The following is a 17,686-nucleotide window of genomic DNA, read 5'->3' on the forward strand; positions in this document are numbered from 1 at the left end:
GCATCATATGGGTTCTTAAAAAATCACATACAATACAAATGTACCCTAAGGATTTTGTTTACCATCTGAAAACATTAGTTCCACCTGTGTAGTTCCTACTTGGTGCTTGTCTACAAACTGTATGATAGTGCTGTCATCCTTAGGTGAATGGAAGAAACGCAAAGTGAACTTGCTTGATTAACCAATACTGTGTGGAGGGCCACATACTGTAGTATATTTTGAGAGACAAGCCAAGGGCCACAATTGGCCCCCGGGCCAGACTTTGGACATGCCTGACATAGGTAGACGACACTAAATTGTGCACGTATGGACCATCGACATGGTATGGACTAAGGTACTGTGGCATATACTGCGGAATCAGACCAACTTGTAAGCTTTGCCCTTTATTTTATTATTAACAATATTATGATTGTTTGCTTCTGAATGCATGTAAGCTATGGTATATATACTTTTCTTAACAATTGATTTCTCTGGCTTCATGTTATCTGTGCTGCAAAATATATACATCTCTATGACAGCGTACGTGATTTGTGAATATGGTATAGGGCTGGGCGATGAATTGAAATCAATATCACGATAATCACAAGGATTTTTCTCAATATCTATATATATCACGATATGGTTCGTGTAACCAAAATCACATTCAATAATCAAATGAATGTTCATCTCATTGAACCGAATGGTGATGTTAGGTGCGATACCAAACAAAACTTAAGTTTTCACATAATAATTCCTAAACATACTTCATTTTATCAGAAGTCAAAGTTTCTTGTCATCAATTTAGTGAACAGAAATGTGTGTCACAATATTAAAATATCGTCATATCATCATGCTATGATTCCATGATATGAAAGACGATTCGTGATAATAATGGAATTATTGCCCGGTCCTAATAAGGTATCTGTATATCTGGTATAGCTGTATGACGTGTATCCCGATGAGAGGGAATATGGATGAAAAGCCTGTTCTGACTTGCCTGACTCGGGCCTGGCTGTTTGCCGTCTCTCTTCCATCCACTTTTATGGCAGGAAGTCAAGGGTTCAATTTCTACCTCCAGGGTTGTTTTCATATCCCTTATCAAACGAGGACAGTGGAACGCACATGTCAAACCTCCATGGATCCTAGAGGGACAAATCCCAGTCCACAGAAGCCAATGTTGGTCTAGGAAGAGGAGATATGGAAGTCTGTTACAAGTCCTCAAACTCTGCATAACATGTATGAAACTCATCATAACCTACGGTAATGATCATGTCAATGTCCAGTGAAGGGGGGCGGACGGGGGCAGTGGGAACCTTTGATATCTGAAGCAATGAAGTTCTAGCAGATTTCAGAGTTTTCAGTTTGACATTTAGCGTGATATTGAGTAGATGGAGGTGCAAAGAAACTGGACAATGCACTCATCCAACACCGAGCAAACCACAGCAAGCAAAGTTGAAGACTCCTAAGTTCAGTCGTTCATGACCCTCACATTTCTATTCTCCCCACACACACCATGTATACTCCCTTGTTCAAAGAATTACACTCCCTACATCAACTTTTCATTAAATATACATAAATCCAACATGGTTTAATAAAGTGGACTACAGTGAATCTGCCTTAAAATGCGGACTGATAAATACTCAATCTATATGTAAATATGAGGTACATCGGGCGGTTGGGGGGGGGGGGGGGAATCAAAAAGCAGGGAAAAATGCATTAGCCTCCCTATATGATTAGAGCCGCAGGAGCTGAAGTTATGATTTTTAATGGAATCTGAGGAGGGGAGAGAGTGGTGGCAGCACCGAGGCAGGGAGGTGACGGCATGAAAGTGCTCACAGGGGAGCTGGCTATCTCACAGGACGCTGGATAACAGAAGGGACCTGAAAGATTACTCGCACTGAGTGGAAATGGAATTATTGCGTTTGGAGGTCTCAGCAGCTTTTCTCCCCTCCTGTGGATCAAAAAAGTAAAGTGTTGGTTTAACTAAAACAAAAATAACTTTCTCCCTTACGACTCGAACGGTGGTTTTCCTTTTGCGACGCGCAAGTCTAGAAAACACCGCAATGCCTACTACTGATGATGACTGTCTGCTGCAAGTTTATAAGGTGCAGGGAGGTGAACTTTGGCCCCGATCGATGATTTTCAGGGTATTGCACCTTATGAATAGACCCTTTTCACAGGGGCCATTTGGTGTCGAAAAGGCAGGGTAAACACAGGTGCAAGCAAAACACTAATGAGGGTTTCCATTCCAACTTCCATGATTGGAAGTTGGAAGCCTCAATGAGGGTTTCCAACTTCCATGATGTAACAAACTATATCCAGGAGGCACATTGCACATGCAACATTACTAATCTGATATGACATATTTGGGTGACGTGCCCCATCAAATTGCTGTAGTTTTGGCTGTTTTAAAACTAGAGCAAAGTTTTAGTGTCATCCGAAAGGAATAATTACTAAATTTGAATATGAAAAATATAAATGATGGTGTTATAGGAGGCTACTGGTGGAAGTGCACGGTCACTATCTGGCCCTCTGGTAGTGAGGACATTTTTTTGTGGCCCTTTCTATCATCAAAGTTGCCCATGCATCCCTGATCTAATGTAAAAACTTCATATATTCACACACATTAATTGGATTGAATTATCAAGCAAACTGTCGCAAAAGCTAATAAATTGGAGAAACTGATAGACTGAAAGAGGCTGTAATGTATCAAAAAGAAAATCATCAGATTGAGAAGAGTTGATGGGGGGGGGGGGGGTAGGTGGCGAACATGTTGGCTCTAAAATCCTAATCAGTGTATCCATAGTGGTAAATGACAATAAAATGTCCACCATAAACCAATTAAGGTCTGGAATGTATTCATCTAAAAGGAGCCTATTAAGCTTGGCTATTACAGGGTGAGCATGCATGTAACCATATGTGCTTTATGGGCTGTAGGGCAGTAAAGGACGGCGGTGGTGTGTGCCATGGAGCGCCATATTCATCATGTGACATTCCACACATAGCGATTAGTGCCAAATCATGGCCCCAGCAGGGAGGTGAAACGAGGCGTCTGCAGACGCCTCCTGTCAAGGCCGGGGGGGCTCCCAACCTCTGATCCCCAAACTATCATTTCACAACTTTGAGAACAACTTATTTGCTTCTTGTAAAAACAGTCTTTTGTATCCTGGGACAAATTGGCCCTTAGCTTAGATCAGCCAAAGACAGTGGGCTTCTGATGTCATCTCTGTTCAGATGTACAAAGACAGTGGGCTTCTGATGTCATCTCTGTTCAGATGTACAAAGACGACTTACTGGCACACAGACGTTACAAGAGCAGCAAATAAACAACTTGACTGGCTGCGCCAATATGACCTCATGCTTAAATATGAATGACTGTTTACAGGCCAGTCGGCACGGCTACTCCCATTAAATTACTTGATTTTCCAAAATGCTATTTTTCTCACTTTCATTTGCTGAACGTGTGTGTACGTCCCTACAGTAAGTAACAAAACCCACACCATGGGCTTGAGTTCACTCCTGTTGAAAACGTATACAGTGACACAGGTGCTACAAAGTATAGACTGTAAATCTGCCTGAAAATGACCTTCACCCTTGGCAGCGCATCTTGTCAGCTTGGAGATTGAGTGATATGCCCTGTGATCACCAGTGTTAACTCATTACAAAAGTAACATATTACATGTACAGTAATATATTACTTTTAGCAGTAACTCAGTAATATAACTTATTACTTATAGGATTTCAGTAATATTATACCAGTTACTTTGTCAAGTAACTCAAGTTACAAATTTAGTAAAAAAAAAAAAAATCAAAGCACATATTTAAAAAAAGATACAATCATTTCAAAGTGTGTTTTTATGCAAATAACCACTATAGATGACAATAAAGGAACAGAATAACATTTAGAATTTTGGACGGTTTACACTGACTTCATGGTGGTTGAAATTATTTTTCGGGATGGTTCCGGGGCGGTGATGTCATTCTGCTGCTGCTGTTGTTTTGGTAAATGTAATGCAAAAGTAGTATAACAAGTAACGAGTTACTCTACACAGACAGTAATATTGTAAAGTAAACTTATTACTTTCAAATGAAAGTAACTAGTAATATGTAGTATATTACATTTTGAAAGTAACTTGCCCAACACTGGTGATCACTACTACACATCACTACTACTGCGAAAGCTGTGTATAGTGAACACTGACCTCAAAGTCTGAATGCTGAAAGTGGGCTAAATATGATCATAGGCCTGACTGGAGGATATGAACACAGTTTATAATTTGTAATAATGATGGGGAGAGAGAGAGAGAGATGCTTCAGCCTTGATAGGTGTGGTCGGTGCTACTGCTTAAGAAGAACACAACTCCAACTTGTCTTGCCTGGATCGCAACGATGTCAAACCTTTCCTCACTGTAAGAGAATTCAAGACGGTCTCTCGAGTGAGGTCAGAGTGAGACCTCTCCCTCACATCACTGCACCGACAACGTGACAAATGGACCATAAAGTTGCATAAAACATTTAAACAAGGTGCGATATGTTGGCTTGTTACAGTGCTGCCGGAAGGTTGAGTGAAATCATCGTTTCCCATGCGAAGTGTTGAGTGACACTGTCCAGGGTTTCTGTTGGAAAAGACAGAACTCAACCAGCCCATGTCAGCAACAGCAGATTCAATCTGGAACGCTTTGTGCGTATTTAGAGGCGCGGGCACGTTATAGACCGGAGGCTGAATACCGATGCTCACTGTGTCAAACAAGTGGGCAACAATTTATTTGGATAGTCCGCCTACTACAGGGTCTACAGAGCATTACAGTAACATTTCAACAGCTTATTAGTTGACAAGAAATTCAACTGTTTCTCTTTTGCCTGTATGTTCAACAGATTGTCTAGAGTATATATGTAACACAATTCATGAACATACCTACATATTCTCAGAATAATCTAGTAACCCCAGCAGGTGATGAGGATCAGGTGTGTGGAACGGGCAACCAAACAGAATCTGTTCAACATCTACAGACAAAAACCAAACAGCTGAATTGTGGAATGTCAACTAATAAGATGTTGAAATGGTACAAAATACTCTGTAGAAAACGCTGTAGGCGGACTATCCAAATAAAGTGTTACCAACAAGGGTAACTTATGTTGCTGAGTATTCATAGAGCAAGTTCAAAACTTGGAAAGCGGATGTATGCAATGGATTTACTAATATTTCCTTTAAGATGGCACTAAATACAGGGGATTATCCATAGAGATTATCCATAGAGCTGTGTGTGTGTGTTTATTTTCACTATAATTCCATTCATAACACAGTGACTATTTTGGTCATGGGTTTTATACACTTTCTGTAGCCTAATAAAACATCTAAAAGCACCAATCTTATTATCATATGGGGGACCATGCGACAAAATCCTATCAAATGGGGGTCCGTGGTCTAATTTTTGTCAGTTTAGGGGTCCTACATGTGAGAAACTTTGAGAACCACTGCATTAGATTATAAGGTTACAGGTTATAAGAGAGCGAAGCATGCGCGTCTACATCGATATTCCATACTGATCGCGGGCCTTGTCATTTATGTGACAGCACAAACGGTGCAGCTGAGACAGGTCAGGCGGTAGGTGCAAAACCTGTCATATTACATAAACGAGCCTAATGGTTATAGAGTGTAATGACATTAATGGTATGTCACGCCTTCGGGTCATCTCTGTGACCTGCGCCCTGTGCATAAATCCATGTGGCAGGCCCGTAACCGCCGCTTAATCCCTTGTGGTCATTCAGTGTAATTGTAACCGCCCCCCCCCCCCCCCACCACCACCACACACACACACACATGCTCCCTCGCGGACAGACGCGCACGCGCAACAGCCTCTGCTGCACCATGGCGTTCATCAGATAACACCTGGATCTGTCCACACCTCCAAACTACACCGCTGGCATACAATAAATGCCAGCAGCTGTTCATTACAGGCCTGTGTTTAAGAAATAAGATTAAGTAAGGTGTTCCTGCTCTAACAGGCGGGCCGGGCCTGCTGCTCTCTGAAGGCTCAGTCCGGTTCCAGCTGCGAGAACACGACCCGCTTTATCACCGCCTAGTTTGCAACGCGCGCCCGCTGCGCCGGTCGAACCGTTCTGTTTAGCTAAGTGTTAAATTTCTCTGCATAATGGGGAATTCTCTGCCAAGAAACACTACTGAAAGGTGTTAAAGCATCTATAACACGCAGCTTAATGGAAAATACAGAATCGTATCTTATCCGCAAAGGTGGTTACAATGTTTCGGTTTGTACGACAAACTATATGAGAGCAGAGCAAATTGTGGGTGTATGTAGCTCGACTAGCAGCTCGTTTGGGAGCAGTGTTGGGGGTAACTCATTACAAAAGTAACATATTACTTTTAGCAGTAACTCAGTAATATAACTTATTACCAATAGGATTTCAGTAATATTATACCAGTTACTTTGTCAAGTTAACAAGTTATAAATTTAGTTACTTTATTTTTTTATTTTTATCGAAGCACGTTTAAAGGATTTCCTAATCAAATTGTTTGTTTTTCCGGTTTGGTTGGACTCAGGAACTCAGACTTAAACACATCTATTTTCTACATTGACATCTACAGTACCATTACAGAATGTATGCAGATACTATACTAACTTGTCCTGACATGTTTGCCCAATTCAAAACCTCGTGGTTGATTTGGCTATTCCAGCACTGCATAGGAACCCTGCTCTACAACACATCAATGCTGGAAAACTGCCTTATGATGTTGCACATCTTCAGGTGAAACTTTCACGACAACCAGAGAGTTGATCCGACATCAAAGCGAGACTCTCCTCTGCCGTGAGCGCTCCAATCCACAGCCCTTTGCCTCCACCTAGTGGGAAGAAGTGAATCTACAATTTCCCAATCAACACTGACTTGAACTCCTTATTAAAAATAAAAACAAATTTATTAGCAATCACAGGGGAAGAAGAATGCATGACATCTACAAGAGCATGTGTTTGAATAAAAATGCTAACTTCTTATTTACAAAGTCTGCAATTGAATGTGAATAAGTTTAGCACATGCACATACAAATTGCAAATAAGCTACATTATTACACAGGTAACAAAGCTTTTGCCCAATTAGCCACAGTCACCCCATTGAACAGCCCCTCACTGCTGCTGTGGTCCCAACAATCAACATTCAGGATTACGACGATGGCCAGTAGACACGGGGCGATGTGTGAGATAACAGACTGTGAAGGAGTTTGGTGAGATGCAGAATTCTAAGCCGTGTAGGCCTATATAGCAACAGTGATATCCAATTAAGCCCCCGACCCACAACAGACACAAAAGACAACCTTAAACTTGATTGGTTGAGATGCGCTGACGAGGCAAGGGGCAGGTTTATTAACATACATGATTTAAGCACACCGCGAGGGATCGATCAGAGGACAGCGGCCGAAACGGTCAGAATCATTGTCTTCTCGCTGAAAGGGACAGACGTCGTTTCGATCAGCGCGTCGTTTTGAGAGGACACTTTGTGTCTTTGTCCTTGGACCGCTCAGGCTTTGCATACGACATGGTGACTCAGGCCAGGGCGTAACGGAGCTGACGAGGCATTGATGACATCAAGCATCCGATGCTCTGAAACGATGGGCCAGCCTCTATGCCATAACCTGAAACATGACCAACACTGGCTTTCCTGTTTTCCGACCTGAACTTGATAGGAATCGTGAAATATATAAGTGGGCACAAACGCACAACCATAATGGTGTTTAGACAATCACGAAATATCCTATAACGTCCTGAGAACTGCAAGCAGAAGACCGCCTACATTTCAAGCTACATAAAATAGTCACAGGCTACAGGGAGATGGCATTGAAATTACCCATCAACCAATCAAATGTAACATTTTCTCATTAAATTAGTACAGCTCCATCCCTATAGTCCATTTCTCCCTCCCCCCCATTGTCCATCATTTTAACAGCGTTGCCCTTTCTCGGCCGTCAAAGTGTATTTATGCGATTGCGTCACATTAAATGAGATTGTCGAGAGATGTTGCAAAGTGTAACCAAAGTGTGTCGTCAAAGTGGGGTAGAAGTTGCATTGGGCAATAACTGTCTGTTTGGAACACTCCTGTAGCAGAAGGCACTTAAAACTCTGCTGACCAATCTAAGAATTATAGCTTTAGAAACAACAACCACGCTCACAGTCTAACTTTCTGTGTATATATTTGTTTTTTAATCTGTAAACTCTTGAATTTAAGTCACTTAATAAAATGGATCATTTCCATATGCCGGCAAATAAAATGAAGGCTACGTCGCTAAGAGTTGATCACGAATCGAAGGCGTTCGTGCGAGCCACCGTCGTCATTTGGCGGATATAAACTGTTCAAACTACAATCACGCAACGTCACATGATGACCACCAGATGGTGCCAGTGAGGCAACAGAATGGATCTTAGATGACGGATGGGTCATACTAGTGTCCTCTAGAGAGAGAGTGGCGTCAGCGGAGGACCAAAATGCGAGACTCATTAGCCAATGAACAGCCAGGAATGGGTCTCGCGCTACTTTTGCATGCTAAAATAAAGCTGATAATGTACAATTTGATTAATTTCAAGGGATGAAAAACCCTTTCAAAGTACAACACTGTCTATTCTCCTACAACTCGACAGTGCTGCTTTTTTTACTCAAGAGTTCCACTTTCTACTTCCTGGAAAAAAACTGGTCCATTGGAGTGAATGGAGATGTCGGAACTCTTCTATTATACGGCTCTGGGTCATACTATAGGAGTTCCACCCAAGACTGCAACGTCTGCAGATTCCTGTGTCAGGGGTAATGAAAACCAAACAAAGAAGATAGCGTCCCTCCATGACGTACACAGACACAGAGCGTCCCCAGGAAATAAGGCAAGACGGGTATGGACAATCGACAACGTTCTAGCACAGTCAAGTGAGACAACTTTTCAAGACTCCAGATAGCTGGGGTGGCTGTAGTGCTGTACAGGGACTACTACACATCTATGGTAGTGTACTGGGTGGTGGTGGTGCTGTACAGGGACTACACATCTATAGTGGTGTACTGGGTGGTGGTGCTGTACAGGTAGTACACATCTATGGTAGTGTACTGGCTGTACAGGGACTACACATCTATGGTGGTGTACTGGGTGGTGGTGCTGTACAGGGACTACTACACATCTATGGTAGTGTACTGGGTGGTGGTGCTGTACAGGTACTACACATCCATGGTGGTGTACTGGGTGGTGGTGCTGTACTGGGACTACACATCTATGGTGGTGTACTGGGTGGTGGTGCTGTACAGGTACTACACATCCATGGTGGTGTACTGGGTGGTGGTGCTGTACTGGGACTACACATCTATGGTGGTGTACTGGGTGGTGGTGGTGAGCGGAGAGAGCTGGATTACTTCACAGAGGCAGTGGAAGGGATGATGATGTAAAAGGACCCGTGACCACTAGGGGGCTGAGGCCACAGCTGGGAATGGGGGGGGTGGGGGTGAGGGGGTGGTGCTTCACTTTCAGCTCCTCCGCGACTTCGAATGCTGGATGAGCCACTGCAGCGTGATATCTGGTGGTGACACACACACAAAACATTCAGACATTACTATGATGAGCTCAGCTGCGGGTGAAATTGATATTCGTACATGAGTTATGATGTAGTGCCTTTTAAAATGCAATCTCATCCTGACCTATGTTGTCTTTCTCTTTGCAGGAGACAGAGTAGCAGCAGATCTCTCGGTCCTGGATGGCAGACAGGTTCCTGTGAAAGGACGATGATTAAAAAAAAAAAAGCAGGGAGTGTGTCATTAAAACGCTAATTGCACAAAATCCGGAACAAAAATTCACAACACTGGTTTGAGAACTAGTCTGATATCTCCTGATGATCTGCCTGGGTTTCATGTATTGGTTTTGATTCCTGAGGTGATAGATCCACTATTAAGCAATATCACATGAGAGGGAGTGCTGTTGTACTGTAGAACAGCACGGCTGTGATTCGGTCATGCAAGATAATCACAGCCGTGCTGAAATCTAACAACAGCACGACATTGAGTGTGATACTGCTTGTATACAACAGTTGTACAGTAAAAACAAAGTTATTCATTAAGTAATGGCTTTAAGTAATTTGAGACAACAGATAATGTTTCTCCGTCATTTGTCTCCGCCAACAAAAAACAGTTCCCTCAGGATTGCACTACCAAGTGTTGCCAAGCAACCGGTAAACTTGCCGCCTGCAGTTTCCCGACTGCAAGCTAGCTAAGCTAACGTTACTTTGAGGTTAGCGCAGACAATTTCAGCTTACCGTTCATAATTAAGGTCAAATGTATCCATATTGCTGTTCCTACGAGGTGCGAACGCTGTTTGAACGCAGCCTAATCAAGGTTACATTAGAAAAGTTGTGAAGCGGAGAGATATACATACAGTGAAGTGTCCTGTGTGCTGGTAAGCTAAATATCAGCACGCATAGAAAGCCTCTTGTCCAATCAAAATGCTGTTGTATAATTATGGTTATAGCATACTTCATGTCTAATAAACAAACCACTGGCACAAAAATAGACTAGGTTTTGAATACATTAGGTTATGGCCACAATGTAGCCCTGATGGTTATGAAGGATCATCAGCAAAGAATATTCGGAGTGTCTCACATTTTTTCAATAAGCTGCTTCTCATCAAGTGCATTGGGTAGGTCTCTTTTGTTGCCCAGGACTAGAACCTGAAAAATGACAAAGAGAAAAGGGAGAGAATATAAACTATCAGGATGTATGGCAATCTGTGACTGAAATCTATATAGATCATCAATTCCCCCAAGCTGTCTGTGATGGGGAGGGAAAACTAAAACGACTGCACCGCGGATATATGCCTCCGCCAACAAGTGAGCAGTCGACATCCATGTCTGTCCAGACTTTGACGTTTGAGCCAAATGTGAAGAAATGCCGTCAAGGAGTTACTGAGTTATGGTGTTACCGAGCTTGAAAATGGCATTCGTGAGGTCACAGTAACCTTGTCTTTCGACCCCCAAAATGTAATCAGTTCATCCTTGAGTCCAAGTCGACGTTTGAGGGAAATTTGATTAAATTCTGTCAAGGCGTTCCTCAGATATCGCGTTAACGAACATCGGACGGACGGACGGACGGACGGACGTACAACTCGAATCCATAATGCCTCCTGGCAATCGCCGGCATAAAAAAAGATTTCCACAGTCTAATAATGTATCAGCATTTTCAGTGTCATCAGACAATCAACAGGATTTCTATCAACCTCAGCTCCACTCATCTCAGAACGCTTTGGAACAGACGGCCGGAAACCTGGCTGAGTCAGCATGTCAAACACTGTCCTGTCAATTATCCTGTCGGCTCGGATATTGAAAAACGAATTTCAAAATCCTGGCTTGGTCTCAAATGACCACTTAGTGAATTGCCATCAAGCCTGAGTCACTACAACCCATTAGCTGCTGTGATAACTACTGTAATTACCAGGCTAATAGGAGACTCACCGGACCCACATAAATAAATGTCATGAACCAAAGTTAGGCTGTAACATCACAATCTTTGGGTCTGATGAACTCAAGTGCCAATGGCCCCTTACGGGTATTCCTTGTAGCTGCGGTTTATCTAAAAGGTTGTGGAGTTCATTTCTGGACGCTTCTATCTTCTCTCGGTCTGCTGCGTCCACCATGTAACTGTGAAGGAGAGAAACAAGACTTAGGTTTTAGCAGCATTCAAACACATGGATTGTTTTCAACGTTTACATCCATCACTTTGGACTTGTACTCAAGTTTTCTAACGCCTGGAAACCGATTTCTCGGTTTTCAATGACCTTAGGAAGCCCTAATAATGCATTTCTATTCACAAAGCCCATGTGCTTTACTCTGGAGTGTCCAGAAACTTACACAATAGCATTGACTCCTCGACAGTAGCGCTCCCACATGCTTCTGAACCGAGGCTGTCCACCTATGTCCCAGACCTGTGGCGAGACAGCACAGAATTAAAAAACACAGCTACGCAGATTGTATCCTTAACCCATTGATACCTGATAGAGAAAATTTACATCACATTAGCCTTTATTTGGACAATCACTAGTTATTAATATATTCATATACATTTCCATTTTAGTCAGTCAAGTCAAGTCAAGTTTATTTGTATAGCACATTTCATACACAGAGGCAATTCAAAGTGCTTCACATAAAATCTTAAAATAAAATTTAAAAAATAAAATTTTAGTTACATATAGTTATGACACAGACATACTTCATATTTAGATGACCTGTGTACATACACAGATAGACATCATATTTGGATAACCTGTGTACATACACAGACGGACGTATTTAGATAACTTGTACCTTACATTTGCAGCTCCTCTCTATCGCACACTGTGCCCTGATGCAGCATTTGCGTGTATATCCCTCATTTGTGTGTGTATCCCTTTAAGACCGCAAACCGCGTCAAGGGATACACACACAAATGCTGCATCAGGTATATCAACGGGTTAATACATCAGATTATTGCACCATTACTGCTCCAGAGGGCAGAACACAAAGCTCTTGGCTGGCCACAAGTCCAGAGTGAAATTGATATCAGAGGTGAAAACTGAAAAGCTAAAAGATCCAGCTCCAAGCTGGCAGAGACATAGCTTACCTTTATTGTCACGTTGCCTTTAGTAACCTTCCGCATGTTGAAACCGACAGTGGGGATCATGTCTTCGCTGAACTGGCCTGACTGAAAGAGACAAATGTAAGAAAGATGGTATGTTAAATAATGTTTACTGCATGTCCTGCTGTGAAAACACACAGGTACTGAAGGATTGTGAATTACATAGTGACATATCGAGTGAGTCCTCTTCTCTCTCTATTGTATCATGCACCGAAAGGCATCGAATCAAAACTAGATGGCACTGTAGAGCGCATACACATCTGCCAATGCTATGCAATTGTCAATATACAGTATATACCCTACAGTACCACTCCACTGTCTGATTTTCACCAAAGGTTAATAATTTATTCCTTGTCCCAGTACTAACTTGTTTCACATCACAATATGCACAGACTTTTATGACTGGACCTGAAAAGGGACATGACATCTGCCTGTTCAAAAATTCTAGCCTGCATTTTAGCTGATTATCTCAACACCACATGGCCAATCAGCACTACTCAGTTCAGTGGCCATTACAGTAGGACTGCCTTTCTACCAATGGGAAAAATCGGAAGGGCGATTATGTCTTCCTCCGTCTGCTCTGCTGATTGGCCACAAAGTTTGATGGTGTTATGTGAATCCATTTGGAACAAGTTACATCCATGTTTATGAGAAGCCACACCCATTGCCACACATCCCTTTAGCAATCGGTGTGAAAAGCCAATCCGTTCTTCCTTGCCCCATGACCAAACCGTCTACAAAATTTCATACAAATGCGTTGATAACGTTTAGAGTTATTCTGCTAATAAACAGACAAACGGAACAGGGCAAAAACATAACGCCTGTCAAACTCCGTTGGCGGAAGCAGTTAGTCTACATTTATGAAAGTTGGTGTGGGTGATTTGATTCCCCGGCATGCAGTCAAACATGAAAAGCCTTCAATGTGGATCTTTTCAGAGCACAGGAAAGCTTATCAAAGATTCAATTGTTGCATGATTAGATAAGCGGAAACATTTTTGTATGCTCTGTTTTTGAACATTTACTCTGGATCATATAAGATGGTGGCTTCTTTGCATTAGCATAGTTTAGTCTATGTCTTTCTTTATCAACCTTAACTTCGGTATCCCAAACCATAATATCGAAAATAATTAAGATCATAATATTTCAATTCACCTACAGGGATGGCTCAGGTGGAGTCACCAGCTCCAGGGCCCGCCCAAAAACACAGTAAGTCGTATCATGCCTAGTTTCAAGCCCCCCAAGAAGCTAAAATATGACAAAAATGTCAAATATGCACAATTCATAGCCTTGGTTGTGTGGCCCCCCTATAGTAGGGCCTGGGCTCATTCTAATAGCCTCAAATGATTGGGTGAAGCAGAGGCAGCTTTATCCAAACCTCATTACAGAATGATCTCCTGACCGGACAAGTAAGTGGAAAAGAATGGTGTATTCTCGTGATGAATCCAAGCAGGGGGGTAGCTCCAAGTACTGTGTGGCCTACAGGTTTCAAGACTGACACTGTCTCAAGTCCAGTGTCACCTGAAACAACTGTAGTGCATCATCACACATAGCCATGGCTGCCAAACAGGCTAAACAAGCTAAACAGTATACAGACCAGTATACAGTCAATGAGGGACATGTGATTTTGGGTTTGATGATCATGACATGCGGGAAGCATCACAAGCCCTATGATGACAAAGTGCCAAGTATAAATCTAAGCTAAAATAACTGGCCAAAGAGGGGACATTTCTGTTGGGAGCAATCAGGGTGATGGCAATGAACGCCATTAATTAGGCTGTGTTACATATAATCATCCTATGTTAGCACTGCAGGCATGGCTCCAGGCCCTGCACACTTGATAACGTAGGCAAGAGAGGGTTGTTTACAAAATTAAATGGTTAGCCAGTGCTGTCAACATACTTATAGGGGATGTTGGAACACCAGCAGCTTTCACAAAGCACTGTCAAAGTCTGTGTACGCGACCGATTTCGCAAGCATGCGCATATTAACATGTTTAATGTCTCAATACACTCGAACTTCGTCATTTCACCTTAAGCTATAATCACTCACACACTATGCTACCCGGTGCATGAACGCGTTGAGCCGCAAAAAGCCCCCGCAACCACGCAGTAATTGCCCCCAAAGTAATACAAATAAGTTGGTGATATTTTGGCACCATTAACGTTACATCTATTTGTTGTCACATGATTCAACTTCGTCCAGTCTCTTCCAGGTAGTAGCCTGGGCCCACACTGACTGTGGTCCAAGCTCCCTTGATATTATTACTCACTGCGATCACATTGACGAATGTCGTCTTCCCGGAGTACTGAAGTCCAACTAATGTCAGCTCCATCTCTTCTTTCCAAAACAGAGTGCGGAACCAGTCCAGCAGCCTGTTAATGAGGGCCAGCATCTTGGATGACACAGTAGTCTCTCTCAGCCGCTGCCGCCGTCTACTCCTGTGAATTGGCTAGTCTGTCTGTCTACTACAGGAAGTAGCTGCGCTGTCATGTGTCATGTGATCATGTGGCAACAACCTGACACTGCATCCGGCAACACTTCACAAAACCACACAACAAATTCATATTCATATTCGATTTTAAAGCCCATAAAATGTATTTTTGCGAATTGTATTATTATTATTAGAGTATTATTATTATTATTATTATTATTATTATTGTTGTTGTTGTTGTTGTTGTTATTATTATTATAAGTGGCCAGGTCACTGATGATGTCATACAGTTCTAGAACTAGAATTGTGATGTCACACTCAAGCAACTGTGATGTCATTAGTGAGCGATGTCACCACTGCCAGTAATGATGTCAGCGGTGATGTCACTTGAGCAATTGTGATGTCCTCAGTGACGTCATAACTTCTGTAGCATAATTACAAAAGACCATAGGCAGCAGTGTCGGCGAACGAGAGAGCAAGGAAGATACAGAAATGTTGACGACCAGAGCCCTTCTTCGCCTTGTTGGCAAACGTGCCATGCCCATTTCAACATCGGTTTGTGTACGTGGGGAACATGGTGTTGCTAAGGTAGAGGAATACACTCTCCCTGCCTACTTTGACAGGCGGGACAACCCGCTCCCTGACATTCGCTATGTGCAGGACCTGAGTCCAAAGCAGACGTCCCTGAAGGAGAAGGAGAAGGGCCCCTGGGCTACACTCTCTAATGATGAGAAGCTTGCATTGTACCGCATCAGCTTCAAACAGAGCTTTGCTGAGATGAACCGGACAAGCGGACAGTGGAAAACAGTAATTGGAGGAACGTTGTTCTGTGTTGGTGCTGCTGGCTTGATTGTTCTCTGGCAGAGAACCTATGTGTTTGGACCTGTCCCGCACACTTTTGAGGCAGAGTACAAAGAGAAAGAGCTGCAGAGGATGCTGGACATGAGGGTGAACCCAGTGGAAGGCATCTCATCCATGTGGGACTACGAGAACAAACAGTGGAAAAAGTAAATTACCCAGATGACCATGACATACACTTGAAGATAAAAGCAGAACAACACAATATGATCTACCAATATCTCTGTATTTATCTATTGTCAACATTGCCTCTTTGCGTTTTGGAAGACCTCTCTTCCTCTTATGGTCATTGTGTATAGATATAAGAATAAAAGTTTGTATGCCCCATAAAAAAATAAAAATGTAAACACCCCCTAAAGTCATGTTTCAAGATGTATATAAAATAGCTTTGAATAATATTTTGTGTCTGATGGTTTCCCCCACAAACAGTTAAATTATCTTGTTAAACTCCCTCAAATGACTTGCCCTCCTCCCTCATTTAAAAATCCTAAGCAACCAATCAGGCATCTAGAACCTAACTAGCCAATCACCGCATACAACATGGGCGTTCAACACATTCTCTCACTCCCAACTGGTGAAAAAGTGATGACAAGGGTTTCTGACCGATCTGCAGTATTATGACGAGTTGGGAGTGAGAATGTGTTGGTCATTGAGCTCAGAGAAACTTTCTACTTTCTAACAGCCTTTTAATGTCAAACTCTGCACAGACTGCTCAAACATACAACTGTAGGAACAAGAAGAAAAACTTATTTTTGACTTTAGGGCAGGGGGTCTTTAAAAAAGGCCAAAGAGATCATTGGTGCAAACACATTGACCAAGAGACACACAACAAAGGAGCCTGACAGTTAGCAGAAGCTCTCTCTAGGAGCAGTCGATCAAGTTAAAGGCTTGTGAGGCTGATAATGAATCCCTCTGCAAAACAGTGGAGGAGCAGGGCATTAAGCTTGAGTCCTGCAAGGCAGAGAATGCTGACCTCCGTCAGGAACTGTAGGAGTAGCCATCAAGTTTGAGGCTTGCGAGGTCACAACGAAGACGAACGCCTTTCAGAAAAAAAGGAAAGTCTTCCATCAAGAACTGGACGAGCAGACAATCAAATTTGAGGCCTGCTAGGTTATGATGGAGTAGCCTGGGTAAACCCAGCCCCCAGTGACCTGCTCTCATTAGTTATGGAATTCTGGCCGGGCTACGCAAGCTTGATTCCTATGGTGGAGACTCTGGAACGATGTGTCATGGCTGCAGTTATGGAAATCACCCGCTCCCAAAATCGTGACTGACAGACATGACAGATAGACACCACCCACCCACCTAGGCACCATCGTGCAACTGTGTGCCATCGGCTCATACTACATCACAGTTGCTAGAGTGACATCACTGATGACATCACAAATTGTGACTGAACCACACCGTCACCCACTTAACCAATTTTAACTAAGATAGAACACGTCTATGACAGGTGGATTATAGATAGGCCTGAAAATACGGAAGATGAATGAATGGAATCGTGAACAGTAACAGAAAACAATGAATGTTGTGTTTTGGAGATTTTTGTATGCAGCAGATTCATTATTGTATACCGCTGAAAAAACACACAGTCTTATTTTATTTTTATTTATTTTTCCATCGAACCATAAAAAAAAAGATTCAGTTCAACACATTTTCAGATGAAAAAAATAACAGCATTTTTTTTTACTTATTTTTTAACATTGTACAGCTAGAAAATGAAATGGTGGGTGTAAAAAAACCACCCACTAATAAATAGTCTATACTTGTTTTTAACAT

General features: G+C 42.4%; 2 protein-coding genes and 1 pseudogene across 3 annotated transcripts; 2 read left to right on the top strand and 1 right to left on the bottom strand.

Annotated features, from left to right (window-relative positions):
- Positions 1 to 8,952: 8,952 nt before the first annotated feature.
- Positions 8,953 to 9,400, top strand: LOC310798086 (uncharacterized protein; the record flags this gene model as incomplete). Its single annotated transcript, XM_083660579.1, has 2 exons — positions 8,953 to 9,051; positions 9,133 to 9,400. Exons 1-2 carry the CDS (start codon positions 8,972 to 8,974, stop codon positions 9,398 to 9,400), a joined length of 348 nt encoding a protein of 115 aa, XP_083516705.1. The 5' UTR covers positions 8,953 to 8,971.
- An 8-nt stretch (positions 9,401 to 9,408) lies between these two features.
- arl8bb (ADP-ribosylation factor-like 8Bb) lies at positions 9,409 to 15,062 on the bottom strand. Its single transcript, XM_083660578.1, has 7 exons — positions 14,888 to 15,062; positions 12,604 to 12,684; positions 11,856 to 11,929; positions 11,552 to 11,645; positions 10,612 to 10,679; positions 9,658 to 9,728; positions 9,409 to 9,536 (listed from the first exon to the last, which is right to left on the bottom strand). Exons 1-7 carry the CDS (start codon positions 15,008 to 15,010, stop codon positions 9,487 to 9,489), a joined length of 561 nt encoding a protein of 186 aa, XP_083516704.1. The 5' UTR covers positions 15,011 to 15,062; the 3' UTR covers positions 9,409 to 9,486.
- Positions 15,063 to 15,541: 479 nt separating this feature from the next.
- Positions 15,542 to 16,060, top strand: LOC310798082 (cytochrome c oxidase subunit 4 isoform 1, mitochondrial pseudogene; annotated as a pseudogene). The gene has a single exon. The product of its transcript is annotated as a cytochrome c oxidase subunit 4 isoform 1, mitochondrial pseudogene (transcript).
- Positions 16,061 to 17,686: the final 1,626 nt, after the last annotated feature.

This window comes from Poromitra crassiceps (genome assembly GCF_964638095.1).
Source record: "Poromitra crassiceps genome assembly, chromosome: 25".
NCBI classification, from domain to species: Eukaryota; Metazoa; Chordata; class Actinopteri; order Beryciformes; family Melamphaidae; genus Poromitra; species Poromitra crassiceps.